The sequence below is a fragment of the Anopheles coluzzii genome, chromosome 2, assembly GCF_943734685.1.
Source record: "Anopheles coluzzii chromosome 2, AcolN3, whole genome shotgun sequence".
NCBI classification, from domain to species: Eukaryota; Metazoa; Arthropoda; class Insecta; order Diptera; family Culicidae; genus Anopheles; species Anopheles coluzzii.
This window is the reverse complement of record NC_064670.1, coordinates 120,163,585-120,191,385: the sequence shown is the minus strand read 5'-3', so window position 1 is coordinate 120,191,385 and position 27,801 is coordinate 120,163,585. Positions and strand designations below refer to the sequence as shown.

Here is a 27,801-nt window from a genome sequence, read left to right as displayed (position 1 = left end):
AAAAGGGCAAACATTTGCCTTCAAACATTTTAATTCCGAGCTTGTTGTCAAAGTTGACACCGGAGCCGCTTTTCAACTCCCCTTACACCCCTGTATCTGTTCCTTGTGTGTGTCTGTGTTTATGTGGAAGTTGTTTGAACTTCTTGAAATACCTTCACTTGCGCCCGGCTTTCTTTTAAACCCCGCACGTGTGTATGTGTGTGTGTGTGTGTGTGTGTGTGTGTGTGTGTGTGTGTGTGTGTGTGTGTCACCTGCGTTCCCGTGGGCTTCCTGTCAGCGTAGAAATGCAGGAACGGACGCAATAAAAACTGGCTGCTCTCGAGGGCGCAAAAGATTGCAGGTCAGTAGTGGTTGTAGTGGTGGTCGTGGTTGCGAGTTTCCTGGAAGGGAAAGGAATTTCTCCAGTGCACTTCAGTTGCATTGCTCGGAACACAAAAAGGCTCCGGGCCCGGTGAGCACGTGTTGGCTTTTTTGGTTTATTTATTTTTTTTATCTCGTTGGCATGTTCGTTTGATATCGAGAAAAACCATGAATGTGGACCTATTTCTTGAAGGTTTGTTCATTTTTTTCGGTAGGGCGGTCTGTTTTATGTTTGATGTTTGAAAACTTACGTTTTTGGAAAGAGTGCAACACGTTCTTAGAAATAAAATTTGACAAGAATGGTTGAAGAAATGTGGTTCGAACGGCCTAATTTTGAATTACTTTTGCTCATTAATAATAACAGTTATCATTGTGTTTAACAAGAAATATAAAACATTTGTTTAAATAGGCTCAACTTAATACCCGCACTTCCAGGAAAAGCTTTTAAATTACTCGTAAAAAACCCCCAACAAAGCAATAAAGGCAACAACAATAAACGAGAACTTATGATCAACATTCGGACAGCATTCACTTACCATCGCCATGGTGCAGCGGCAAAAAAAGGATCGTTTCTCTTCCTATTCAGCCGTCACCTAAATCCGAGGATAATATCCTGCCGGGCAAATACTTGCTTTCGCCTGCTTCACCACCTTACCGCACACACACACACGCACATCAAAGACCATGGGCCAGTGACTGGCGGTGGCGGCTCCACCCCACCAACGGAACCACTGAGCTGATTACGCGAATCAACTTCAAGAACGATGGCCACGACGGAAATGGTTTTCCTCTTATTCTACTCGTTCACCACACTTTTCCACTGATTCCGAGGACGCTCTAGCACTTCACTTCAAACACAGCTACCACTACACCATCATCATCATTACAAACGAAGGCACCATGTCACCAAACCCCGTGTCGTTTAGTTTTGGTTCAACGCGACCGGCGCGCGGGATCGGATTAAATTCGCGCACTGCAAAATATCACCTTTCCTTTCTCCCGCGCCTATCGGCAGTTCCTTCCAAAGGAGCCGGATTAACCTACAGTACCAAAACGGCAGCAGCACAACACTTCTTACACTTCGCCTGGAACCCCCCCGTTGGGCGCTCTAAGGATTCGAATCACACTGAAATAAACAAACAAGTGGGCACGGTGGAGCAGCGACCACTTGCACTTGCACGCGGCAACTTCAAGCGACACCGAATTTTATTACAATTCCTTCCGAGACAGCATGAGCTTTCACTGTTTGGTCAGCCTGTTCGGTTCGGCTACAGACGGCTGCATTGCGTTTCTCACACTTTTTTGTTTTATTACTTCACTCGTACACGGTGCTCGGGATTTTATGGTGCTTTATCTCGAGCCTTTAGAGCGCTGGCTACCAAACGGCACGACACTCACTGCGCCTTTCCATACCACGGAAAGGATGCTTTCTTTCTGCATTGCGCGCGGAATGAAACGAAAGTCTGCTGTAAACAAACAAGGAAAAGGGTCAAATTACGTTTGGTGCATTGTTCACGCCGCTGCAATGAACGCTGCACGTGACGCCATAAAAAGGGGAAATGTTTTTACAATTGTTCACTGATTTAATCAAAGCTAGTGAAAATATTTGCTTTGAAACATTTGTTCAATTAAAATTCAACATCTAAACCCAAAGAACACTAAAGCAAAATCAAACTCGATTATCGAATTAACGGCCACATTTATCACACAAAAAGAGATATCAAGCCCGCCCTCGCAACCACTAGGCACAAATTACTTTATGTTAACTTCCTGCTAAACGATTCAATTTTCCACCTGATCTGCGAGAGGATCGGTGCGATCAGCGAAGCGACAAGCGACCGCGATTGTAGATCGACTCCGCAAACACTGAAGTGTGTCTTTACCGTTCGGCACCTTCTAACGTATTAATGCCGTCTTGAGGCAGCGGGTCGTACCGTAGCCCGTAGCGCAAGATCCAGCCGCCGCGATCGAGCGTCTCGCTGTGAAGACGAGGAACCACAGAGAGGAGACCGCGCCGCGAAGGTAGCGTACGAACGAGAAGAAGGCGCAAGAAAGAAAGGGCAAAACAACAGACAAAACGCCCCGGCGGAATGCTTTCGACGTAATGATAAACAGAGCATCATCCACCGTGTGGCTTCGCATTTCGTCTTCTTTTGTTATGCATTTTACGCCGAGTGAGAGAGCTCGGGCGTGAGACCTGCTCACTGGATCACTCTGGTTCACTGCTCACATCGGAAGCGGATGCTGCGAGCTCATCTCACGCACTCTCTCACTATCGCGAGCTGTTTAATTGTTTTTGTTTTTTTTTTACCCTGTTTCATTTCACTATTAATTTGTAGTTTCTTCTCTCACTCATTCCCCGCCGGTCTTTGTTGTCGTGTGGGTTTTTGTGTTTTCTTCTTTCGTTCCTTTCCTGTACTGTTTTGTTTCACTCGCACATTACTTGTCAACAAATGCCCCCCTTAAAGAAAATGCGTTGAAAACGGCGGGTTTTAAATAAAAAAAAAAACAATCTTCTCACAACCAGCCACAGCTGAGCGCCACATTTTCCCATTGCTTCTACACGGGCCATAGTTAGCTAACGATCGCTCAAATGCGATCGTAAACGCACCAAACACACACACACGCTCACTGTACAGCCGGTAGTTCCCAGCAGCGCACCTATAGCGCCCGCAGCTTTTCCTTCCAGCCAGGGAAGGGTTGTGTGCCAGCGCTCTCTTGCTGTTTTCTCCCTCACCTTTGACACCGCCAGGGAGCATCGCCTTTGTTTTTTTTTCGCCTTTGGTACCTTGGAGCTTGACAGGTCGGTGAGTTACTGCCTGATCTTTTCAAACCCGCCAGCAAGATCATCCAGAATGACGATAATGATGATCGTGATGGGTTTGTGATCGTGTTACATTGCACTGGATCAGCTTACTAAATACTCTGAAGTTTGTATCACACACGATCAAGCACAGATACACGTAGCACACATTCTGACACTTTTGATGGGAAGTTTCTTGGGAAGCTCGAACATTCCCCCTAAAACCCGCATTCACTTTCGATTCGTTTGGAGAGTACTGACCACACTCTGTTCCAAGACACACCGCCGGACCAGTTCGCGCAATCTTGTGCTGGATGCTGCTCTGGTCCAACGCTCTGCCGCTCCAGCGTGGTTCCAGCGCTGCTCCAAAACCGTGCCGTTGCTTTCTCTCCCAACCGATGGCAAATTTGTTCCTTTCTGTGGTTCCAAAAAAGAAACACGAAGCAATCCGCAGAGCAACTCTTTCTCCCGCAGATTGGCAGTTTTTTTAGCACGCTCCACAAGCTCCAACATTATCTCCCTCTGTTTTGCTCTCTCACACGTTTCTTGTTTCCCGTGCTCCCGGTGATCGGTGGCACTAGGGGTCCCCGGTTAACCGCAAATGAAAACGAAAGCTCCCGGCAACATCATCACCCCACATCATCGGCTGGGCGATCGTGCAATTTCCCCTTTCGCTTGGCTCTTGGAGCGGAGAGATGGAGCGCACTTTTTTCGCACACTCACAGCCAGCTCACCACTGGAGCTTCGGTGAGCGAACAGATCGCCTCCTAAACTGTGTCCATCATCAAACGCGTGGCTCCGTCTGTCATCGACGCGTGCTCTGCTGATGATCCGGCAGATTTTTTGTTGACGCGAACCTATCGGCGGTAATTTGGAGCAAACATAATGAAGGGTCCAGAAATAATCGCTCGTGAGTGGAGCTGCTGGATTATGCCCCCATTTCGATGCCATCGATGGTACGCACGATCACTTTCTTCGCCATCGGAGCAGGATCTTTATTAATCGAAGGCGAAAAATGGGGAGTAAAAGAACAAAAGGAAACATGAAAGCAATGACGCTGCTGAGAAAGTATGTGGTCGGTGGAGTTTTGGAGGAATTTTGGTGGAGTTTAAAGAGAAAGAGTGTTAGGAGCTCGACTGGCAGAATAAGGAGGTCAGATGTGAATATCATCAACACCGCTATGTTCGACGAAGAATCGTCTGGTGTTTTATGATGAGTTTGTTGATTTGTTTGTCATTATTTTCTGATCCATATGCATGTTGCATAGCAGATTTCATAACTCATTGCAATCCCCTTATACCACGAAATACGATTATTAGCTTTCTACTTCACTCAATGCATCAGCGCGAACGTATTTTTGCATTACGTCATGTCGAATTTTCCAAATTTTCCCGTAATTACCATCCAATGCTTTTGCACTGATGATTGACCAGCGCGACCATCCAACGCTCGCTCAACTCACAGAGCAAACCCAAAGCACAAAACTCACTCACGATCGTACGCAATTCGCTCACGAGAAAAAGGGGTTTTGCGTACACGAGTTTATTGCAAAACTTTTACTCCACACACAGACACCGCACAACAAAAGTGAAATGAAAAGAGAGAGAGAACAATATTGCTACGTTTAACGCCTTTTTTGTAGCGTTTAGGCCCCGCCGGCATATGTTGGTAAATATTGTGCTGCAGCAGGAAAGAGGGAAGCTGTTTACTTTCGTGTAAAGCGCTCGGAACCGGTCTCGGGCCGACACCGGACCAATGCGCCAATATGATGGCCAGAGCGGCATTAATCTCCCACATACACACACACACCCCCTGGTGTGAAGTTCCATGAGGGAGATTTTTTTTGTTCCTCGACGCTTTGGCGAGAGGCTCGTTTGTGAATTCGTCTGCTAAATCATTGCCATTACGTTTCTAGGGCATGGTAAAGCGTTTCGGGGTTGTCAACGAAAACAAAAGTTTGCAGGATAGTGTTCCTGTGTGGCTTTCACAAGCCCCACAGCTTCACCATTCATCACCAACGGCAGGTTTTTTTTTCTTGATGACCAACGCGTAAAGACCGTCCATACGCAGGCAGTCTCCCAACGTACGTTGCAACGTCTGATCGGATATATTAGCATAATCAAACAGCTTGTCCGGCGTGTTCGAATGTAGCACCGGTATGGTATGGAATATATTGATACCAAATTAGTTACCACTCTTAATCGCTTTCTCATCGCTTCTCAGCTGGATGATCTCCCAAGCTCGTAAGTCATCGTACGCTCTCTAACGTTCGCTTTCCGTCGCAGACTTTTGGGCCAGGTTAGAGTATAGTTTAGCATTGCGATCAAAGTGTTATTGAGTTGTCACTGACCTCAATTTAATTTCGGAAGCCTTCCCAAAGGGGAGTTTGAACCCCAAAACGGATGGGCGCCCAAACCCTTGAACCGAACGAGGTATTTAGCGGCTAACGAAGGTGTCATCAGCTCACTTTCATGACAAAAGTTTCGTCCCAAGATTTGACACACGCGTGTCCCTCTTTTCTATCTCCTCTGCCAACGGTATCTTGCCGGAAAAGCTTCCACAACACAAAACTTCTACAAAGCAACCTTAGGTACGTGAAAACCGTTGCAAGAGGACGATGGCTGGGCTTATCAACGCAAGAATTCGTAACTCAATTTCATACCCGTTTTGGGGTTCAATTTGCTCACTGAAATTGGGTAAAGCAAGGTATTACATGCTTGAGATTCTCCGATTGGAAACGAACAGAAAGAATTCCGGTTTCGTCCGATTTTCCAATCTCTAAGCAACGAGCTTACGGGTGGGTGGGTTGTTGCGTGGTCGTTATCCTTAAACGTTCGCAACGCGGGTGCCGTAGTTGTGTGCCCATTATGGACAGATTTAGTTCGGTCCTTCGGACCGGATGGGAGCCACGCTGAGCGATGTGTTTCAATTAGCTTCGGGGCATTGATGACAGGTTCACGTGCTTTGCATGAACACAACCCCTTACAACTGTTCTCAAGCTCCCCAAGATCAACAATAACCATGCCTCACCAACGGCAAAGAAAATGTTTGAAATACCTTTGCTTCCATTTTCCTGTTTGAAGAACCAATATGTGACCCATTTCGTGTACCTTTGCTGCTTTTTTGGTCGGTAAACCTTTTTGTCGGTAAGGGTTGGCTGATTCTTCCAAGAAGTTTACAGTGATTGTTTTCTCAACGTACAAAAAAAAACGACAAGCTTACCCAGCTTCATCATTACCGTAACCGAGCTCCAGCGTGGCTGGTAATGGTGCAATTCTTAAGGGTTTATCCCGGTTTGTTTTCATCTCCCTTCTGGGATTAGCAAAAAACTCAGAGAAAAGTACCCTTTTACGATATTAATGGAGGAACATGTTCGACTTTTTCTCTGTAATTGGGAATTTTTTTAGGAACTTTTAGAAAACTATTACTGAAAGCATTTCCAAACGATACCAAGTCCAATTCATTATCTACAGTTAGACGCAAAGCGATTGAAACCATTCGAGATGGATGCTGGTTCTATTTCTAATTGAATGATTCTATGTAACTGGCCCTTTACGGGATACAAAACAATCTTCCTGTTGGAGTGCTCTCCAATGTTGCTACAGACACAAACCAGTTTTCGGAAATGATCTTCTAATTGATGGATGCTAAGCAGAGTGTGGCCTGTTTGGCCGCTCAAATTGGAAAATAATTATTTCTTCTCTATTTAAGTGAAAAGATACTTTGAGGAAAGCTTCAGAAAACTACTTCAACATCAGCTCAATAATTATACACTCATTCTCGGATTCTATCACGCAATCCTTTTACATCGAGAAGATTCTAGATACAGGCTAACTCAACAGGACACAAAAGCTTAAAAAAGTAACTTAAACTTGAGGAGGACCGTCGTCCTTTTCTAATAACCTGAATCTGTCGTTTGATGCCACCCGAATTCTTTAAATCTATCCCTTATATCCTCCTGCGTCCATTGTGGCGTTATCCATTTATTCTATTTATGTGATTCTCGCGCTCAATTTATCGCTGGGACAATTAAACCCCATCAAAGGTCGCGATATCGTGGGTTTGGTAACGTTTTTGAAAGAATAGAACATCATTCTTCGAAATGGATTCCGCTTGAGGAAGCACGGAAACAGTGAGTGAGTGATTTTGTTACCACAATCTTTAGGGGCTGGATCCCAACACGCAACGCTTACCCTTTTCTCACCACCGTTTGCTCTCCCGGTCGACTATCGAATTCGTTAATTCGTTTCACATGTTTCCGAGTAATAATCATAACGATCAGTCCCGGTCCTGATCTCCCTGAGACTCGGCTTCTCACCGCCCTCGTCATGTTATTCGAGAGTACTTGTGACTTTCCGCACCGGGTTTCGATATTTTCTCGACCAAAGCCCGTTCAACCGCGGGCGCTTTTGGAGCCAACAGTTCCATCAATCTTTCTACCAACTTCCTTCGCTACGTCTACCGGCCCGGAGTGACGATGATTGCCGCCGCGTAATAGAATTGAAGCGAAAGATTTGTAAGAAAAGCCTTTGGGTGCGTTGCGTAGCCGACGGGTGAGGCAGCCTTAAAGGAAGCCAACGGCTTAGAAAAGACATTAAGAAACCATTCTTGCTCACTACCGCACGGCCGTATGACTCCTTTCCCGACACTTGTCGGCGACGGCGATTCGTTCTGATTTTGATTTGATTTATACTTCACACACACGAACCAAGCATACAAACAGACCGAGCAGACAGAGGGCAGGTAGAAGATCTGGGTCGAATTCTTCTGAACGGGTCGGCAAGGGACATCGTGCCGCGTTACTGATGGACCTTGTTGTTCTTTCCTCTTTTTACGCCGCTTCCGTTCCCGTTCAAGCATTGGATAAAGCTTTCAAAGAGCATTCTCACTTGACGGATTTCTTTAAGGAGGCATTAGAACCCACGGCTAGGAAGCGCAGTTTGAGGTGCCCACGGTGTATTGCATTAGCGCAAGGATTTGACCTCATCATTGCCCAAAACCATACAAAATTTTGATTGATGCCGGCCGACCACTCTCGATTCCTTTTGCGTTCGTCCCAACAGGACGCTAGAGCGCGAAGGAAGGGACGAAGGGACACAGTAAAAGGAACAAGAACCTTGTGTTATTATCACGGTGGTGTTCAAATTTTAAAAAGCCACGTCACGGTTCCCTGCTGGCTACAATTACGTGACGTTGGTGGAAAAAAAATGGAACCCGGTATTCTCCTGCCGTCTACAATTCCAATGAATTCCTGTGGTTTCTTAATCTCTTTCAACACGAAGCTTTTGTTGAATTGTAGACGAATAATCATTTAAATTCCTTATATTACTCTCCCTCTACCAATCAACCTATATCTTTCTGCGTGAGATGTGACATTACTTTCCTTCTTTCACTCGTGCCATAACGCTGGAAGCATTCATGGCCACAAAAATTGTCTCCTGCAATGAATGAATACCAGAAAATGAGCACGAAAGTTTTATTATAACTTTTAATAAGTTTATTCTCTGTCCCTCTTATTGCCGTTCCAATGCCGGAAGTGGGAAGATTGAACTGTCGGCTATCGATTTCTGCCACGAGTTGATACTTTGTTTCTGGGAACACGACCGAGAAAACGTCCTTCAACAAGCAGTGATGGTCAAGCGTGGCACTCAACATATCCTTGGGAGAGCTACGATGATAAAAAAGTCAATTACATTCTCCGCACCGAGCTGGAACAAACGTTCCAATAATTGGATTAGAAGTTGGTGTGTGAGTTTTTTTGGTCGACTTTGCCCGTGCCTGACGATGGCACCACTTTTCCAACATATGTGCGTCATTTTGATTTACATATCACGACAGTGCCGATCACAACACTGAATCGTTAAAACTGTAATCCCGATAAAGAAACCTGCTCGATTTCATTGCTCTCTATCCCTTGGTGCTCTTTTTTCCAAGTCATTTCCCCCGCATTGAGCAATTTAAATAAGATCACGCAAAAAAAAAAAATGGCTCGATCGCTCGAATTGAAAGATCGTTAGCAGCGTTTGCATGCGAATGCCATGCCTCGAATGCTCGTGATATGCAACCATTCCACTCTTTCCCGGAGTACCTCCTCAGCAAACAGCGATCGATACATTAATGAAGCTGCTTAACCACTAGATCAACGAGCAAATTAATGCGAAGGGGCCGCGAGAGGCGCTCAGAGGAAAAGGCAATGAAAAACAAGCCTTGTTTATGACGACAACGTACGCTCTCATTCAACCGGCTCATGTTACGGAGGTGTTCCACTGGTAACGGAAGTGGTTTTAACACAGTATGAAAGAGGTACTCTGGGTGCCTGGGTGCTGCCTCGGGGGGGATCCAGTTAAACACCCACTGCCGTTTGATCGTAATGTGCTTTCCGCTATCGATTAGTTTATGCTCGATTTGACACCTTACGCTGGTGAGGTCCCGGGTGAAGGTACGCTTAGGGATTGGTGCTATGTTTGTTTTCTGCAGATGAGAAGCGAGATTTTAAACTCAATGACACTAGAATGAGCAAGTGTGCCTGAATGCTATGAAAAACTATGCAACAATGTGAGAGATTTCATCTGTTCTTCACAGTCTGCAAAGTAAGGTTTCGTTAAAAACAATTCAAATTTACATCTATGCTACACACCTTTATCGAAAACAGTATACATCTGGCTCCAACAAAGTCACTTGTACCACATTCGGTACATTGAGTGTAGCGTGTCACAGCATGTGGGGACCCGAGGATTTGCATCGGAATCGCTAATGAGCAAACCACGAACCTGGAATACCGCTGTCAGATCAGCCGCTACCCGCTTCACCTTCACACAGCGATGGAGAAAAACGGAAAATGAAATTTTCCACCACTAGCTGCTAAACAAGATCAGATCACATCACACAGCGAACGCGTGTGCAGCTGATTGCAATTCCCGGTGCATGGTGGCTCACCCGTTATCGACTTGCTCGTTTCCATTAGATCCGTTTTCAAACAGTCAAACAGTACGAGCGGAGTACGACGAGTTTTGGCACACCTTTTTTTGCTGGAAAGTCAATAGCACGATGCATTGAAACGCAACGCGCTCGTACGCGCTTCGGCACGGTCTTGCAAATGGAACTATTATCAGCAGGTTTTGGAGTTTGGGCGACGAGCGCGCGTATGAGTCGCTTCTTCGCACGATGCAATAGATGCGATGATGCAGTTCATTGACTGGTGCAGCAACACGATGCACTTGCACGAGATGAAAAGCTGATGGGGAAGGAGTGAAAAAGTGAAGCGAAATCACACACCACACACGCAGAGGAATGGTTTGATACCCCGGGCGAGGCCGCGTGTGATCGCATTATCTAGTGTTATATGTGGAGCTTCGCTTTGATAATATTTGCGCTCGCCCTCTTGTGATGATGCTGCTGCTGTTTGCTTTCATTTTCACCCGGGCCATGCTTCGACGTGTCGCGTCTAGCGGTGCCCTTTCACCGGCGAAAAAGGTGCTGAACATGATGAGCTCGCTTGCGCACTGACGTAGTTATGCTCGGTCTCGGCCGATACACCACATGGGATGGGAGAACGCGTACCCGCCCGTTGATGGTCTGGCACACCCGCTACCACTCGGGCCCAGTGTCAAAGCGGCACTGGAAAGTGACGGCAGCCGTGCAACGGCGCAGTGTGATTTAGATGTGAGAATTTTCTAACGATCCGTACAATTTTTCACACACAATGGAGCACGAGCGGTCGGGGGCATAACCTCGACAAACCCAACTGCGGGGGTGATTGCCGGGGACAGTTTTCTTTCGAACGTGAGGTTGTTTTTTTTTTTGCTTTGTCTCTGTTATGTCTGTTTGCTCCGTACAAATCCCGCCTCGAGGGATGATTTCTCTGAGTGAGTTTATATTTTCCAACATTTTTCTTCATTACTTTAACGATATTGTTGCAATCATCGGGTGCTGGTGTTTCTCACACCCCTCTCCGGTACCTGATCATAATACCGCGAAAGGCTTTAATTTGCGATGATCGTTGAGTTTCTCTTAGAGGGCAGCTAATTGTCAGGTTCATTATTTACTGTGCTGGTTAGTTTTGCTCGTAATTGGTGGTGTTTAATTGTTTGCATATGTCTGTCCGTTTAATCATCCGCTTTTCATTTGCATTGTGGTTCCAGCTTCTTCCCGTTTTTATACAAATGTTCATAAACAAAACTATTCTGTTGGGATATTTATACAAACTCACCAATGCATATGACCGTCATTACGTCTTCATTTCTTCCTAATCCCACAACTTATTGTGCAATTAAATCATCCACCCCTACTATTCTCCCGGCTCATTTCGATGTGCCAATAAAACGAAACGATCGTCTTGTGACCCAAGGCCAACGGGGTACACTGGAAATGCCCTTGCCCTTCGAATTTCCAATTGCAGCGAACCGTCGTCGTCTCTGATGGAATTTACGAGCAAAAATAAGCTCCATTCAATCGACCTTCCGAGGGCCGAGGGCTGCAGCTCGTTTGGATAAATCAAACAATTCTTCCATCGCCTACAATCACCCAAAACCCCGATTGGCCGATGCGACATTTCAGATAAAGCGCGTGCCGGCGTACAAGAGCATACCAATTTCCTTCGAGTGGTGGCATCGTGGACGCCGGTTTATTGGATGCTCGTCGTTGTAACGGCTCCCAATGGGCTGCTTGTCAGAGGCCCTACAAAAAAAAAAACGGGGCAGCTTAATTCACCTATAAGTCATAAAACTGTGGGGGCAGCAGTCATCGGTGGCCATTCTCCCAATGGGTTCAATTCATCGCGCGTCTGCAAGAATTAAGATAGCGAGAACGCTTTTTTTATTGGAACGCATTCTAAGCGATAGCGGGCGGATGGACAGGCGCAACGGTTCTCTGAAGCTTTTCGATGGATTAAATCCTCCCCGTGCTACCCACCCGCTGGTCTGGTCCGTGCAGTAAACCAACCCTTTGCCACTGGAGCTGGAATTTCTCGCTCAATTCCGGATTCTTGTAAGTAGCTCGAGCACCGTTTTATTCAAGATGTTCGATCAGCCGGTTAGCGGGCTGGCAGAACAGGTTCATCTACGGCACTTTTCCTTTTTATTATCAGCAGCGTGGTAAAACATCGAAAGTGGTTGACTGATCGGGGAAAAACAGTGAAACATTTGAGCGTCGTTTAAGATACGGCTGATTGCTTAATGTTCGGGAGCGTTTTATCTGGTGAAATTAAGGCGGAAATTTATACAACAATCTAGAGCCATTTTTCACCAATTATCTTAAGGTAATTTTAAAAACGATATTCGTTTCCATACATCCAGCTAATGTTTATCTCATATTTGCCAATAAAGAGCTGTAATTAACACAAATTAATCCAATTTCTGGATAGTGGAATAACAAACATAAATAAGACGTTAATTAAAGCATAAATCACGTCGCAACGAGATATGTTTGGGTGCTCTGGAGACTTCACTCACATACCGGACTGGATAATTGACTTCATTCATACCACTTTCCCTTTTCGTTTCCCTTGCTGGAATGAAGTTTGAAGAGGTTTAGTTTACTTCCGTCACATTTTAAAATCGCCACCGCCACACAATTCATCCCATTGTGGCCCAAAACAGACACTTTGTGCTACCTTACACACAAACGTTCAACAGTGGCACCGACGTCAAGTGGAACCGTTTATGACTTATGACTTATTACTTACCCGACCCCTTTCCTCGTCTTTTCGCTCTCCAGTAAGTACTTTCGCCATTCCGTGACCGAGAATGGGGCATCGCCGTACGAACCGGACTCGTACTCGGGCAAGTTCAAGCCCAAGGCAAACATAAGCACAGCCGTATCTTCAAAGCCGTATGGCGGGAGCATGCATAAGTCTTTCTCCCCCGGCTTTGGTACGTGGAATAACTCTATTACTCAATGGGAAAGTCTTCACATTTCGGGTGCCACGTGCACACATTTATTAAAGGTCGTTTGGTGCTGGTGTGGGGTTGGCAGGTCGGTTGCTTCCGAAATTCCCGCCACAGCAGTTCAACAGCCTTCAACCGCCCAGTGCTATTGCATGTGGCAATTCGAAGAATGATGCGTACCCTTCTCCCATCGCCCATGGTGTTGCAGATGGCATTAATCGAGTCGCATTGTGCGAGATTATGCTCGCAGGCACGCAAAATTTCTAATCTACCCGCTCATAATTGCATGCGCGTGTGTACGTGTTGGTTGGGGTCTTGGATACTTCGGACGGAGTTGCCTGGAAGCTTGGATCGTGCTCTCTCTCTCTCTCTCTCCGGACGATCAAAAAGGCAAACAATTATGCGTCATTGCATCCGCGAGAAAGAAAGTGCCCACGGCAACTGTACACCTGCCATCTCTCCTCCTATCCATTTCTAGCGATCTTTTGGCTACGAAATCTCACACATTTCACCGGTGCCGACACCACTATCACACGCTTGGTGGAGAGAATGTTAAGCCCACTGGATATTGACGTTGAATTCGAAAACACTCGCACAGGTGCCAAACAGGTTAAACAAATGCCCCCGAAAAAAAACCCCGACTTCAACAAACCTGCCTTCTGTGTGAGTTTCGAGGCAAAAATACAAGACAAACATGGGCACACATGGGCGGCTCTTTCCCTCCACTGTACTGTATGCGGAAAGATGTTCACAATTTTGTCACAAATTTTTGGTAAATATGCAAACTTTCTCTCGTTGGCGGATTTGCCGCATTGGTGACAGTTTTGAAGATTGCCAACCAAGATTTGTGAGATGATTTCTCCTCTCCTCTCGCAAGGAGTGGTCCATTGGCAGTAGGTAAAGCGGATATCTTCTCGCGTCGCTATTTTCGGTGTGGATTTTTACATATTTATAGCAAGATTTGCAAATCATTCGAGATCGGCATGTATGCAAATCGCTCATTATCGTACCAGATCGATCATCCCTACACCTGCGTGTGTGTGTGTCCTACTTCATTGTTTCGTTTTTTAAGGTGTTACTCATCTACCAAAGAGCGATCACAGCGTATCGTAAACAGCTTCAAATACAAGATAATGATATCATAGTCACTATTCATCTTGAGCCGAAATTAAACGAATAAATCCTATTAACCATCTCAAAGCGTTTGAGTGGAAGACACACTAAGCCCAGAAGCTCCTAATTCCATTCATCCCTTCTGGTAGCTCTTTGATGTTTTCGGCGTGATTTACTTCTGAAAGCTCCTACCTCCACGAAGGACGGAATTATCTGTTTCAACAATTGAAGCTCGTCCGTTCCATCAAAAAGTGTTCTTTATCTCTTCTCCCCCCCCCCCCCCCCCCCCCCCCTACTAAAGCAATCAGCCAAGAGAGAGAGTTTGCAAAAGTTAATGAAGTCACCGAAATGTCAATGCTTTTGTCTCGAGGCAATGTACAATTAATAAAAGGCTGAGGGTTGGACGCTTCGTTTGATATTGCTGCCGGAGCGGTTGATTGTCAGCCAGTGTTTGTTCTTCCTTTCTGAACAATAATGCCACGTTTTATCTTACGAACAATGTACACACACATTTCTAGCAGATGAGTTTGCTTGCTCAACTTTTGTCAAAGTGAATGTGCTACAGAATCGATCGAGTTGTGATAATTTCCTCGAACAATTTTCCACGTACAGTTCAACCCACCCATCCACTCCACTGTGTGGCTACCGCACATATCTCATCAATAGTTTGGTACGTGCACAAATTCATCTTCACCACAACTGGGCACCAGAAGGCTCGGGAGGACACGGACAGAACGAATCGTACCATCCGCTCGTACCCCTTCAGCCACAGCCGATCGCTTCGATTTCAAACGAACTCTTGTGATTTATCTTAATGATAAATGATTGATTTTGCCCCACAGCGTAGCACGTACCCCGGTGACCGTATGTGAGATGGCCTTTTCCTTTCTCTCTTCCTCTCACTTTCTATCTCTCCCTTCGATGAACCAGTGTCCATACGAGCAAGGATACCACATGCTGGGAAAATAATTTGCTACCGGGCGAGAAAAATAGTTCAACCGTACATCCCCGTTCAATGTTCAATTTCCACTCACCGCTGGTCTCAATTAAAGGCTTCCTTGCTCCTCCCTCGCAAGCCCCGTGCAAGAGCTCGAGCAAATTGTGTTTGTGCAATGTTTGCCATTTTCCATCTTTTCTCCACCGCCCCAGAGTGTGTGGGAGTACGTTGCACACAGTTGACGTACTTTTATTTTCATTTCGATTGCAGTCCCCGTTCCTTGAACTCGTTTCACAGTAATGGGGGTTTGCGTCGAAAACACACGAACTCGTACTGGGGTGGCCACGAACTCGCCCATCGAGAAGGAAACTTTGATTACCAGGGTCATCGTAGGAAAGGTTGACGCACCGCAAGGTGACCAACAAGAGGTTATTTTCCCTGTGTCTGGAGACTAGAGACACCAGCACAAACACCATAATTGCATTCGGTAATAGTGGGTGTGTGTGGCTTTGTGAGATTCGATGAAAGCACTTAAAGCTTACAGATTGTAAAGGGAGAAAAGCTTCATGCTCGATTGATCCGGTTCGAAGGACCAAACTAGTTGGTACATCTCACACGCGCTACAATTGTTTTGACAATTTTGTTCAACTCTTGGCTGCTCCATTCGTGTTTAATTGCTTCTCAGCGTTGAAGTTCCACCGGCCAAAACGGAAACATAACATTCCCAGTAGCGAAAACCCGTTGATTCCCCCCCTTAACAACACACACCGCTGATCGGTTTTGCATTTTCGCGATGATGGGTCACTTCCTGGCCGATCTGCGTGAAGTGCCGACCAAAAGCGATTTGATAATCTTTTTCGCCGCCTCTTTCCCTCACCCAAACCAACCTCTCCGCTTTTTGGACCGGACAAACGCATCATCCATCAATCTGCCCGTCCGCAGCCGTGCGCAAGCGTCCAACGGAGGTAGGTTTTGTTTCGACTGTTGCCACCGCGCTCGCGCTGCCTTCGCGATTTGCAGCAGTTCTCATCCGGCTCATTAATTGAGCCCATCGAAAGCGAAAGTACACGCACGTCGAGAGGGGAAGAGTTGTGGCGGGCAGGCCGGGGTATATCAAGCCATCAAAATTAAGCAACGGGAAAAAAGCTCTTTTCGTGTGTTGTTACCTTTTTTTTTTGCTGCTCCATCCCTCTCATATACACCCTCTTTCGCCGATTCGTTAGTTGTTTTGGAAGCGTTTCGGATGCACAGCCTCACACACACACAGCATGCCGCACGGAGAGGCCAATTATCGCAGCAAAAGAAGCTGGGTGCTCGATCGCTCGATCTTCTTCACCCTCAGTTAACTCTCGGAAAGGCATTTGCATCACTCTCCGTCGCGATGATGGATCCGATTTGATCTTCATCTTGAAGCGGATTGCGTGATGAGATTGCACGCCAGTTGACGGATTTCCACCCCGCACGAGCTCCGCGGTGCTTGAACTTGACGGGGGCTTTTGTCAGGTTGCACTCCCATCCGAAAGAGGAATTCAAACGAAGCAGCAAAAAACAACGTAACAAAACAATAGAAAGAAAGCAAACGAGAAGGCAAAAGAGCACAATGAGAAAACGCAGATTCCACCACTTCCGTTATGACATTGGTTAATTTTGGATGTTGAAAATCGACCTCGACCACAGTGTGATAGATCCGCCGTGAATTTTTCGCTCGTTAGTGCCATGCTTCCCCGTTTCTTTTACTCTGCTAGTTGTACCTACATTTTCCATGCTTTCCATGTTAAAGCTAAGAAACTGCTGTTTTGCACAAACAATGCTTTTTTCTAATATTTTTCGCTCATCTCGTCTCACGTCTCGTTTGCTTGCAGGTGGAACCTCCAGCAGTTCAGGCCGGTACGGCCATCGGAAGTCGTCGCTGGCGTTAACACCAGAAGAGGAACCTCTCGACTCGTGCCCGGTAAGTACGCGATGGGTACAATTGAACTGAGAGTGTACTGGAAATGTGGATATGATCGATGTAATGATCAAACAACTCCCCTTGAGCTAACAATTACATTCAGGAATCTTCATCACTCTCATACATGAGTGGAAAACATTGTTAAACAAGCGCCCAGCACTGTGGTGCTGTATTCAACGCACAGCGTGCCCACAATTAACACATTCTTAACAAAACGTCATCACTTGCTGAATGCTGAAATCTCTGCCATATCGACGTCTAATCGTACCAATTAGTTGCAGTTTTCCTCATTTGTTCTACCAGATTGAATGGGAGTTTGAGTTTTCCGCCCTCTTTTTCGTACGATAGCAATCAGAACGCTTGTTTGAGAGGGTTAGGAATTTGCTGGTTACGTTTATGAGGTACGAGTGAGGTAGTTTCGCTCTAGTCGCTTCCAATTTAGCCAGTCGAACTAGTAACACCTGCTCGGTTCCGACTCAACCCTGGAGCGTTACAATTTCCCACCGCCTGCACCCACTTTAATCAATTTGCCTCGGATGCAAACCAGGGGGGTTTAATATTACGGAACAGTCGGAACGGCAATAAATAACCATCGCGGGACCCTTATTGCCATTCCGCGCCAAACTTCGCATCGATACTTTACTACGAACAATTACGTGCGGCTAGAAGTCGCACCCCTTCTCTCGTTCGATGGGTTTTCCGATGTCTCTCTTTCATTTCCATCCAGGCTGTGAAAATCGATACGTCTATCCTACCACTTACGAGACAGGTCTGCCACAGCGCAGCGGTGCCTGGGGATGGTTGGCGCGTCTTATCGCGCGTGTTATCTGATAATGAGTGTCTACTGCGTACGCACGAGCTGCGTCCGTCCTCCTGGCGTGGCATGGCTTGGCGCGCCCCGATGCATATTCGCCCCGTTTTAATAAATGTCAAGTGATCTCAGGCACGATGTTATATGAGTCAAGCTTCCCTTGTGGGGCTCCATGGACGGCGACGAAATGATAGTAGTGCGCGATAAATAAAAGCCCGCGATGATGTAAACGCGTGCCAATGGAATGTTTCTGTTGTGCGATGTGTGGGTGATACCGGTTTAGAGTAGAAGGAAGTAGTTGCTTTAAAAATATTCTCATAAAAATGGGTCCAAAGACTGCAGACAAAATGTTTACTTGATCCTGATGTAGCCAGGCCTGACTAATACGCCAATAAATCGTATCGTAATCATAGTCCATTGCCTTCAAAACATCAACGATACTTTTTATGACCCTGAACTACATCCAAACCAACCACCCAGCTGGCCGTTTAGTCAGTGCGTTAGTTCGATTGCCTTCCTGAACTACGCACGCCTTCGTATCACCCACACACGGCCATGGTTGAGGCGTCAACACTCGCAATACAGCAGCAGCAGCGCACACTTATCTTATCGCCGGGAGCAATCGACGATTCCTTCGGCCAACAATCGTCTTCTGTTTTGACAATCCAAAGCCAAGCGGCTGTCCCCGATAACGGCCAACTGTCCGTTGGCCGATCGCAACGTTGTCTTCCTCGTCATCTGACCGTGAATGAAGAAGATGTGTCGCTTCTTGGATGACGCGGCCAACAACGGTAGCCACAACGACAACAACAACAACGCTGGTCAACGTGTCTCCATCCAGAGCCTTCCGTTGAGCCTCCCAGAAGTGTGCACTACGTCTGCGACGTCTTTGTGTGGACACCTCGATGGAAGTCGACCACCCTGATAATGCGCGTTTCACACAATCAGCCCCTCAAGAGGGCTTCCAATTAGAAGGCTGCAAGACTTCTTACACTCCACGGACAGCCTCGGTATTACCCACCCACGGTCCAATCAGTCGTTAAGTGGAGCTGGTTAAGTAAACTGCTCGTTGTGAACGGTTGGGAGTCGAAAGTAACGCTTCGTGTGAATTATTGCTATGACACGCCAGTGTGTGACGCGTTCTGCGTAACTGTAGGTGCTTTGCTACAACAATCTCTTCTGACGTCATGTGATTGAAACGGTGCAATATCCTTCCGGAAAAAGTGACACAAACAAACAGTTTATGTGAAAAATACCTCCCAGGAACACTGCTAGAAGGACTGCGACCAACCACCGCAGCCATATTAACTGTCCGTCACCGTCACAAGCGGCACAAACCATCCAAACCACCAGTGTCTTCTATTCAATTTCAACGTCAAGCAGTGTGCAATTTACTACCGACCCTTACCACAAACCCCACCGGGAGGGTTTGGCTGCAAACGCTCATAAATCAATCCATCTGCTCTACCACCTTCACCTGCTGGGCGCACTGCCCCTGTACTAGCGCTAGCACAAGAGTAATTAAATCTAGTGCCGTCCGGTGCTTCTACCAACGGATTTGCGCGCCGGAGTAGTATACAACGAGGAAATATCCTTTCTCTATACAACTCCTACCAGCAAATGGAAAATACCTGTTGTTGCGGTTTAAAATCGGCTGCAGGGAGGAAAAGGAAGCAAGGAGTGTAATTGGCCGGCTAGGAACTATATTGTGGTACTTTTTATGCCCCCTTTTTATCCACCCTCATTTGCTTCGCTGTGTTGAGGAATGTGTAAATGAAATTTAAATTAAAAATATTCTTACCCTGTAGCAGACAGCTTCGAATAGTTTGTACTTAATTCAATACGGGGGTGGAAAAAAGACTATTTCATTTTCCTGAACCTTTCAGAAGCGTACCTTAACGCTCGTCCTTAACTATGGCATGTATTTGCTCAATTATTCTTCCTTTCCAAACGAAAACTATCTGCACCACTTGCTGCGGCTGGGCTTTTCCACCCACCGGCGCAGAGGAATTAAAACTGAAGCAACTAACATCGAGTTACATTCCTTGATTTGCCGACATCGGAGCTCCCACTTGAGTGGGCGGGCGGCATTGAGTAGTAATTTCCTGTACCGCCTATTAAGCTGGGCTGTAAATAGCCTCGGCTTTTCTTTCCTACGACGTTACACCACAGTATTATGTGTGCTTTACTTTAGGTGCAGCAGCAGTAACAGTAACAGGAAGCAGTACAGTTTAGTGTCGTATTTGTTTGATTGGTTCGATTCCGAGGGTAAAAGCATAACGGTTACTATTATTATAGGCAAAAGATGCTTCTTTTTTATTCCTCTGAATAGAATTCCACCAAGAAATGCATAACGAAACGAACATTTTCTAACAAATTTGCCCCATTTCTTGCCAAAGATAATAATTATCTTCAAGTGGTACACGTCGTGAGTTCGCACATCGTTACACCCTAGTCGTCCATTTGATGACTCGTGCGTATACTCATCTTTTCAAGCCCAGCCCACGCGGGACGGCCGCTTCCAAGATGCTACATGTTGTATCTAATCCTCCGCCAAGTGGCTCTAACTTTGCCGTTTCGCTCGTTTGCTCAGCTCGCCCGCACATTCGTACATGGTTGTGAAGAGGTTTGCAGTAGAAGTCTAAAAATATAGCAATTCAATTGCCAACAAGCAAACTCGGAATGGTCTGGTGATGGTAGGTGATGGCTTTACTACAGGCAACGCAACGTATCGTACCCTAAACGGTCTTTAATCGTTGCACGTGGAGCTCTCTTTACATTCGAACGATGATTCATCACAACGCTGGGTGCAACTGGGAACAGGGAACCGCCAAAGACTGCAAAGAGTGCAAATTTGACCAATTACAACCACTGATTAGAGGCAATCCATCAACCGAACGTAGGGTTTTGGGATTCTGGGCAGCGGGACGGCTTCATTGTTCGGTGCATGAATTTGCATTCTAGCGTTTCAATGATAACGAACGAATGGCGCCCAGTTTCGCATGTTAATGCGACGTACTGAGGGGTTGTTAGCGGTAGCGGCATTCGATGCAGTACGGGTGGCAGCTGTACCAACCACCCCTTTGCACACCTGGGAAATCTAGCAAACATGCTTCGGCTTTGTTGTTTGCCCGCATTGGATGTCGGGATGGGGGGAAGCGCATTACTTGCGCAATCCGAGCCTCGAAAGGCCGCATCCAGACGGCGAGAGACCCATCCAAGATTCGACCGGTGAGATATACCGCATGCATAAATCAAAGGCGCTTTCCTCTCACACGTCGGTCAGCCGAGGAATGGAAATGCTTCAATTCAGTAAAAAAGCCCCGTTTTTCACATTGATTGCAATGCAGTGATAAGGTGGACAGATACAGGCCGACATTACAGTGACCGACAGGGATGGCATTCCATGTAACGATCGAATCGATCTGAGTGACTATTTTTTTGGTTTTTTCTTGTGTGTGGTTAAACTTTAGTGAGTGTGATTCTACGTACCGTGGTGTGTGTGTTTTTCTTTTTCCCAGATCTTAAGTATTGAACTTGAAGTGTCCAAAGCGATTGATTGATAATTGATTTCACGTAGTGTTGAATTGTGTAAAGACTTTCCCAACAACGGTGAGAACGTTCCCGTCCTGAAAAGTGAACACGTATTTCCACCCAAGCAAAGCTCCCTTTTTTCCACAACGGCACAATCAACTCACTCAAGTGTCGAGGCAAATATGGACGTTGCAAAATAATTGGAAATGCTAACAGAGCGTCGGGCCGTTCTTCTCCTGTGTGCGTGCCTGCCCGTACCTCGCGCCTTGAGGCACTCCCGTCTGTGAAGGGTTATGGAAGATTGTGCCGAACGCGTCACCGGCTGCTTCAAGATGAAATCCTTCTTTCGCAAGTACCAGAGCAAGAGCATGGAGTCGCTGTGTAAGCCCGCGCCAGCCGTGCTCACGGTGAAGCAGCTAGAATCGATGCCCCAGGCCGAGCGTACCCGGCCGGCGCGCCGTTACAGCCTGGTAGGGACACCGTCGCCCACGGTATATGTCGACGAGCGGAAGACGACGGAGCGTATATCTTCCACCACCGTGCCTGCGGATGGTGAGCCCAACGGTGCCCTACCAACAGCTGGCCCTTTGTTGGCGCTGGACACGGCGATGAAGCCGGACAATGGAACATCGCCTATTACCGGTCCGAAACTAACGACGGAGCTTATCAATTCACCTGAGCCACGACGGTCGCTTCCGTTGGAGCGCGTCCAGGCCGTACTGGGCAGTGGTATGGTAGTCTTTTTTCCCTTTCCCTACCGTTCAATGTACCAATTTCGGTTGACTTTATGCTGCATACTCTTCCTTTTCATTGTTACACTCACTCTGTACTGCACGATGACGAATTCACGGACGCGTAGTAGTAGATAACGGAACTGAACACAGAGTGTACCTACGAACCAACTCGACCCCCATCTTTCGGCCCAGGTCTTACGGACGCCGATCGAACGGACTGAAGGTGTTCCGGTTTCCCGACATTATGGAAGAATCGGTTTTCGCGGAACAGACGACGACAGTAAGTAGAGAATGTCCCCAAAAGCGTCACACACAAACACACAAACTATCCGATGGACATCATGGGTTGTGGAGTGAGTAGGAACAATAGGATCCATCTAGTAGCCCTGGAAAAGGGTTTTACCGTATCTGGGCTCGAAAGCTGTAGACATCTTTGAGCAAGAACAACTGACATCTGTCATAGCAACCGGTGACAGCGTCGCCTAGTACCCGGGGGAAGAAAAAAAGATTGAGTGCCTTTCTGCGCGTTTTAAATTGTTCCTCCAGCCGGGGCCCGTGTGCAGTTGGCGCTCGGTTTGAAATTCTTTCATTTCTCCGGTATCTTCCCTGAGTGACTTACTGTGAAAAGGCTCGCACGCCGCCCCACCATGGACATTTCCAAAGTGTTAATCCGTCAGCTGAGTGCACGCGAATGGCGCCGGTTTGTTGCATTTCGAAGCCTGCCGGCCGACTCCATCGATCCGGCCTTCCGGCAGCAGATACTGGCCGATTACGATGTGCACTTTTACGAGTACGGCGAGCTGGCAGCATCGTCCGCACAAGAGGTCGTCTCGGCGGACACGGTAACATTTGCCGTGGGTGAACCGACGGCGGGATCTAGCCGTCCACAGCAGCGTTGGCCGGAAGGGTCCGACGGGAAGCAGCGCCAATTAGTCGAGTCGGTGGTCGAAAGCGCCTCGCAGGAAGGTTGTTATTTGTGCAGCATTAACCCCGACCGTAGCCGGTTGTTTTGTTTATCTTCATCACGGATTGTATTGCCAATTCTGGGTCGCTTTTTTCTGTCTCTTCCCTCTTCTAGATGTGCAAGATACAATCCTTCCAACTCTGTCGGAAGAAGAAGCTATCTTTATAGAGGTATATACGTTCGGCCCCTCCCCATTTCCTTGTACTTCAATATTGGTCAACAGAGAACGGACGGATTTGTTATGGGAGTGTTGTTTATTGCCACGGTTATATCCACATTTCTAAGTCATGGGTTGTGTGCGGCTAGCCAATTTGCTTGGAAATAACTCCCAACAGAAGCGAACGGGCAGCAACGAAACGAGCGTACATTGCTAACATCCTCTTGCCTTTGTTTTTACCCACTTTCAGAGACTAGTGTCGGATCTGAAGTTTCCCAACCTGCTACCACCGAATCCTGTGATTAAGGTAATGCTCACACCGAGAGAGGGGTGCGGATCCCCTAACGCCGGGCCAGTGGCTTTGCAAACAATGCGCGGCATCATTTTACCCGCTTCCTGGTTCATTTTCAGATTTTGATTGCCTTCTGCAAGAATGATCCCGTGTTCGAAGCGCTGGTCAATGCCAGCCATCGGCTCAGCCTGGAGCCAACGTTCGTCAAGTCGGCTGAAAGCGCCATCGATGCGTTCCAAAATCCGAGCTCGGGCGGCCATCACATCATCATCGTCGATGCGCGATACCCGCGCACGATCGAGGCGGAAGCGCTCGGCAGGTGAGTGTGCCTAAATGTAGATAATCCGCACTGCACGCTGTACAGTGCTGACGAACACAGCGCCCAGTGTTGTCCAACACGGGATTTTGCATGAATGGCTGAACGTAGCGGTCGCTGTATTATGGATCATCCATAATGTATCATTCTTGCACGCAAAATCTCATCAGAGCTCGTTCCTTTATACACGACAGCACAGCGTGATGTAAAATTATTTCCTAAACGGTACTGATGATGTCAAATTTTCCACCCATTTTCATGCAGGTCAATTCGAAATTCGAAGGGTAGCCAGCATACAACAATGGTTGCGGTAGTGAAAAAGAGGTAAGTGTACATGTCACTAACAACAGACGATCCTACCCTGTTGACGTCCATCATTAGTAAGCTTCAACCAAAACTGGGATCATCATAATCACCCTGTACGATAAATGGCTGAGCTCTTACCACCGCTGTGATATCAGACCGACTTGCGAAACCGAGAATGAAAAGGCTTTCTTGTGAAGATGAAATTCATTTCCAGCACAGTGCCACCGGACACTCGTTACGCACCTTTTTAATAATGTGCCGGGTTTTTTTTCCAACGATAAAAAACGTAACCCAGAAACTCGTCTCGTTTTAAAGGCAAATTCTATAAACCAGCCTGCCTGGAAAGGTGTCACTCGACCAATTCAAAGACTCGTGTTGCGCGTGCTGTGCGTAACAGGTGTGCTCTGATGGGCAATAAATGGATTCGTGACTATGCTCTTGCCGGCTGGATTTCATCCTCGGTTTCTCGCATTCTCGCCCATCCCACACTGGTACTGTCCAGCTGGATTCCACGTGGCCCCCAGCACACATTCACCGAAATGGATACCTGAGGGAGACAATTTCAATCATAGAAAATTGGATCCGATTATGGTAGATCAGTTTCGAGTGATGTCCAGCGTCCATTGCGCACTGCGCAGCGGGGAAAAAGCTCCTCTTTGTAAAGCCTGGTCTATGTGTGTGTATACACTAAAATTCATTTTTTTCTTCTTTTTCTTTCTTCCATTCCGGTGTCCCTTTTCGCAGTGTATTTGAAAAGGATGATACGGCTGTGATTTCTCTATTGGATGTTGGCTATAACAGGGTAAGTGTGGATGTAAATCTCATCTCCAACTACAGCTTCGGGGCTTCCAGTTTCCGGCCGATCCAGAACCGATCTCGCCTCCACTCGCATACCCTTGTGCAACGTGCTCCAATGGTTTAAAGCATAACGGCCGCGTGACCATGAAACTAATATCAAACGACAAGAGGACCACGGCAAACAATACACTATCGGTTGGGCGGGTGGTGTGAGTTTATCCCGAACTTTTCCTGCGTTTGATTGACACCGAAGCAATTGACGTCAATCCATTTAACCCACCCTCACTCAACCCGGACTCCTGTTCGATTAGTTCTCAATAGATCCTTACACTGTTCGACACCATACATCGCACTCCGTTCGGGGGAAAAGCTTGCACTGCTGGCCCAGCTCTTGGTGGAAAAGAATGTGGCAAAATTGATGTTCCTGAATGGGGGCGACACACACAATTATCCAATTGGCGTTTGACATTCAATTTACCATAACCATCGGACGTGACGGAGCTGGAGGCACCTTATCCTCGTGAGGTGTACACCTCCTCGCCGTTCATTAACTTCACTCACCGGTCAACGGGTGTTGCGTGGACCCCGGGCAGGTCGGTTCTGGCAGGTCGCAAAGGCAATAAATCCACACACACCACGCCCGTTCAGCAAGAACGGAGAGAATCCCGCACCCGATTACTTCAGCTTAATAATGGCAAACGACCTCTTGTTTCCTCCCCCACGCTTCTTCTACTTCTTGCAGTGCATTATCGAGTCTCCACATGTATCGATTTGTTCGTCGGAGCTGCGGCAAATCCAGCACTCGCTCGTCCGACCGCAGAATGTGATATCGACTCAACAGGTAGGTTTTAATCCCACGCTCCGACACAGCAGCACATTGGTGTGTAGCACAGCCGCACCGCCGTACAGCTTGGGTCAATTTTGCTTTCTGGCAATGTCATCGTGCCATCATCATCATCGTTACCGTTCAACCGCGACGATGCAGACCAAAAGCACACTCCCTGCTAGGCGGTTTAACGTTGTTTATGCGCTGCTCGCATATCGCAACGATGATCCGGCGGGCAAATGGGCTATCGTTTAGTGCATTTTCCCCGGGCTTTCCACCGGGGGGTCAGTTTGAAATGCTATTTTTAACGATAAAACGTGTCACACCACTAATGCCGCACAATTTGCCCCGTGATGTGGTGTCCGATAGCGTAATAGTCATAAATTCATTCCGAACGAAATACGTACTGCGATTCTTGGTAAAACGGTGGTTAAACGAAAAATAACGTAGGATTAAAAGCGCATCCAAAGTTCATCCTGCCACCGCCACTTTGCAACCGTCTCATCCATTAGCATTATCGATTTATAGCGTCAGCATCAGGCTTGGTTCCTGGAAAAGGTAACACCGCCAGCCAGCCCACAGACGAGAGACCTATTTCATTTAATTCGATCAATCGATTGCAACCCGATTTGCAACCGTGTATTTGCGCATCGGCTTCCATTAACTCAATCACAGGGTAGTTTACCCCTTGCAGCTCGTGGCACGGCGCAGTGTGTGATGCCTACCAGTGCCAGGTTTTATTAATCTTCTTCAATCCTCACACGCCCTGAAGAGCCTGCGTCGGAAGCTGCAATTGCTTCACCGTTGTGCAAATGTCCCTGGGGAGACTGCCTGGAGCCTGTTGCCGCTGTGGTCACCGTAGTGTTTGCTTGCGTTGAGATCTTCATTCGCGTTTGTGCCGCTCCGTCGACACACGGCAGCCCTCCAGTTTGTGGCAAATGTACGATGGGACGCGGGCAAGATTTATGGCACCGTCATGTTGTCTGTCATAGGCCCCTCCGGCACTGACACGCACGCATACGTTTTTGCCACCAGTTTGGGTTGCCTATATCTGTGATTTATCGAGTGCCGGCAGGTGAATAAATTGAATCATGTCATCGGTCGCCTGGCTTTAAATGAATAGTTTATTCTATCTAGTGGAGAGAGAGAGAGAGAGAGAGAGAGGATTAAATTGATTCCAAAAGCTTCACATATTGGATACTATGCAGGCGCACCAACCAACTCCCCATCGACATGGTTACGGTGTAATTCAATTTATCTAAAATACAATTAACTCATCTTCGAGTGTGTGCTGACAGTAGACAACGACTTGCGAGTGTTAAATATAGCTTTAAATATTTAAAACCTCGTGTCGTGTGTTTGATCAACGTTTGAAAATGCTTGGCCAAACATGTTCACATGACATACGCTGCCAGTGCCTAAAATATGGTCCATAAATTTATAGCGATTAATGCAATTTCTCACATCTTGGCGTGAGACACAGCTCTGCGCCCCTCCGTCCTCAGTTGCCCTTTCCCGAGCGTACCTCTTGATAAATGAAATTATTTGCCTTTCCCAGGCACTGTACACGGCGCTTCATCGATCGAGAGAAGCGGTCATCATTACCGACGACACGCTTCGGGCACAGTATGCGAACCGGGCCAGCGAACGTGTGCTGAATATGAAGCTGGTAAGTGGGCCGAACGCCTCCTCGGAGTGCTCTACAAACACACACACACACACACACATTAATCCTTAATCTTGTGTTTCCTCGCTCTCCACACCACGCCCCGCAGGATGAAATCGTTGGCAGATCTCTGAGCGACTTGGTAACGGCCGATATTAGTAATATTTTATCTCATACCAGTAGATATAAGGACTACGACGGTTACCTTACCACGCGGAGAAAGTCCCAAGAATCATCACAAATCCATGTTCGTGCCGTACCTGTCTCGTGCATTGGAAGGTAAGTGAGTTTGTGTACAATGTCTACTCGCCCGTTCCTAGACAAAGAAGCGTGTAAATGCTTTAAGATG

General features: G+C 47.0%; 2 protein-coding genes across 16 annotated transcripts in view; one reads left to right on the top strand and one right to left on the bottom strand.

Moving 5' to 3' along the window:
* The window catches only part of LOC120949497 (mucin-2-like), a 35,271-nt gene extending 13,932 nt beyond the window's left edge, over positions 1-21,339 (bottom strand). Inside the window, exons 1-2 of one of the 2 annotated variants that reach the window (XM_049607403.1) lie at positions 19,661-21,339; positions 897-1,826 (exon numbers count right to left, since the gene is read on the bottom strand). In XM_049607403.1, coding sequence (XP_049463360.1) covers positions 897-905 — 9 coding nt within the window. In that variant the 5' untranslated portion in view covers positions 906-1,826; positions 19,661-21,339. The remainder of the gene's footprint in view (positions 1-896; positions 1,827-19,660) is intronic. The other variant, XM_049607404.1, reaches the window with a different exon arrangement.
* Positions 1-27,801, top strand: part of LOC120949498 (high affinity cAMP-specific and IBMX-insensitive 3',5'-cyclic phosphodiesterase 8) — a 127,977-nt gene that overhangs the window by 95,273 nt on the left and 4,903 nt on the right. For 11 of the 14 annotated variants that reach the window (XM_040366827.2, XM_040366835.2, XM_040366833.2 and 8 more), the window contains 8 exons: positions 16,960-17,048; positions 23,499-23,555; positions 23,660-23,859; positions 24,121-24,180; positions 24,907-24,964; positions 25,703-25,801; positions 27,345-27,455; positions 27,562-27,731. In XM_040366827.2, coding sequence (XP_040222761.2) covers positions 16,960-17,048; positions 23,499-23,555; positions 23,660-23,859; positions 24,121-24,180; positions 24,907-24,964; positions 25,703-25,801; positions 27,345-27,455; positions 27,562-27,731 — 844 coding nt within the window. The other 3 variants (XM_049607408.1, XM_040366828.2, XM_040366837.2) reach the window with 3 other exon arrangements.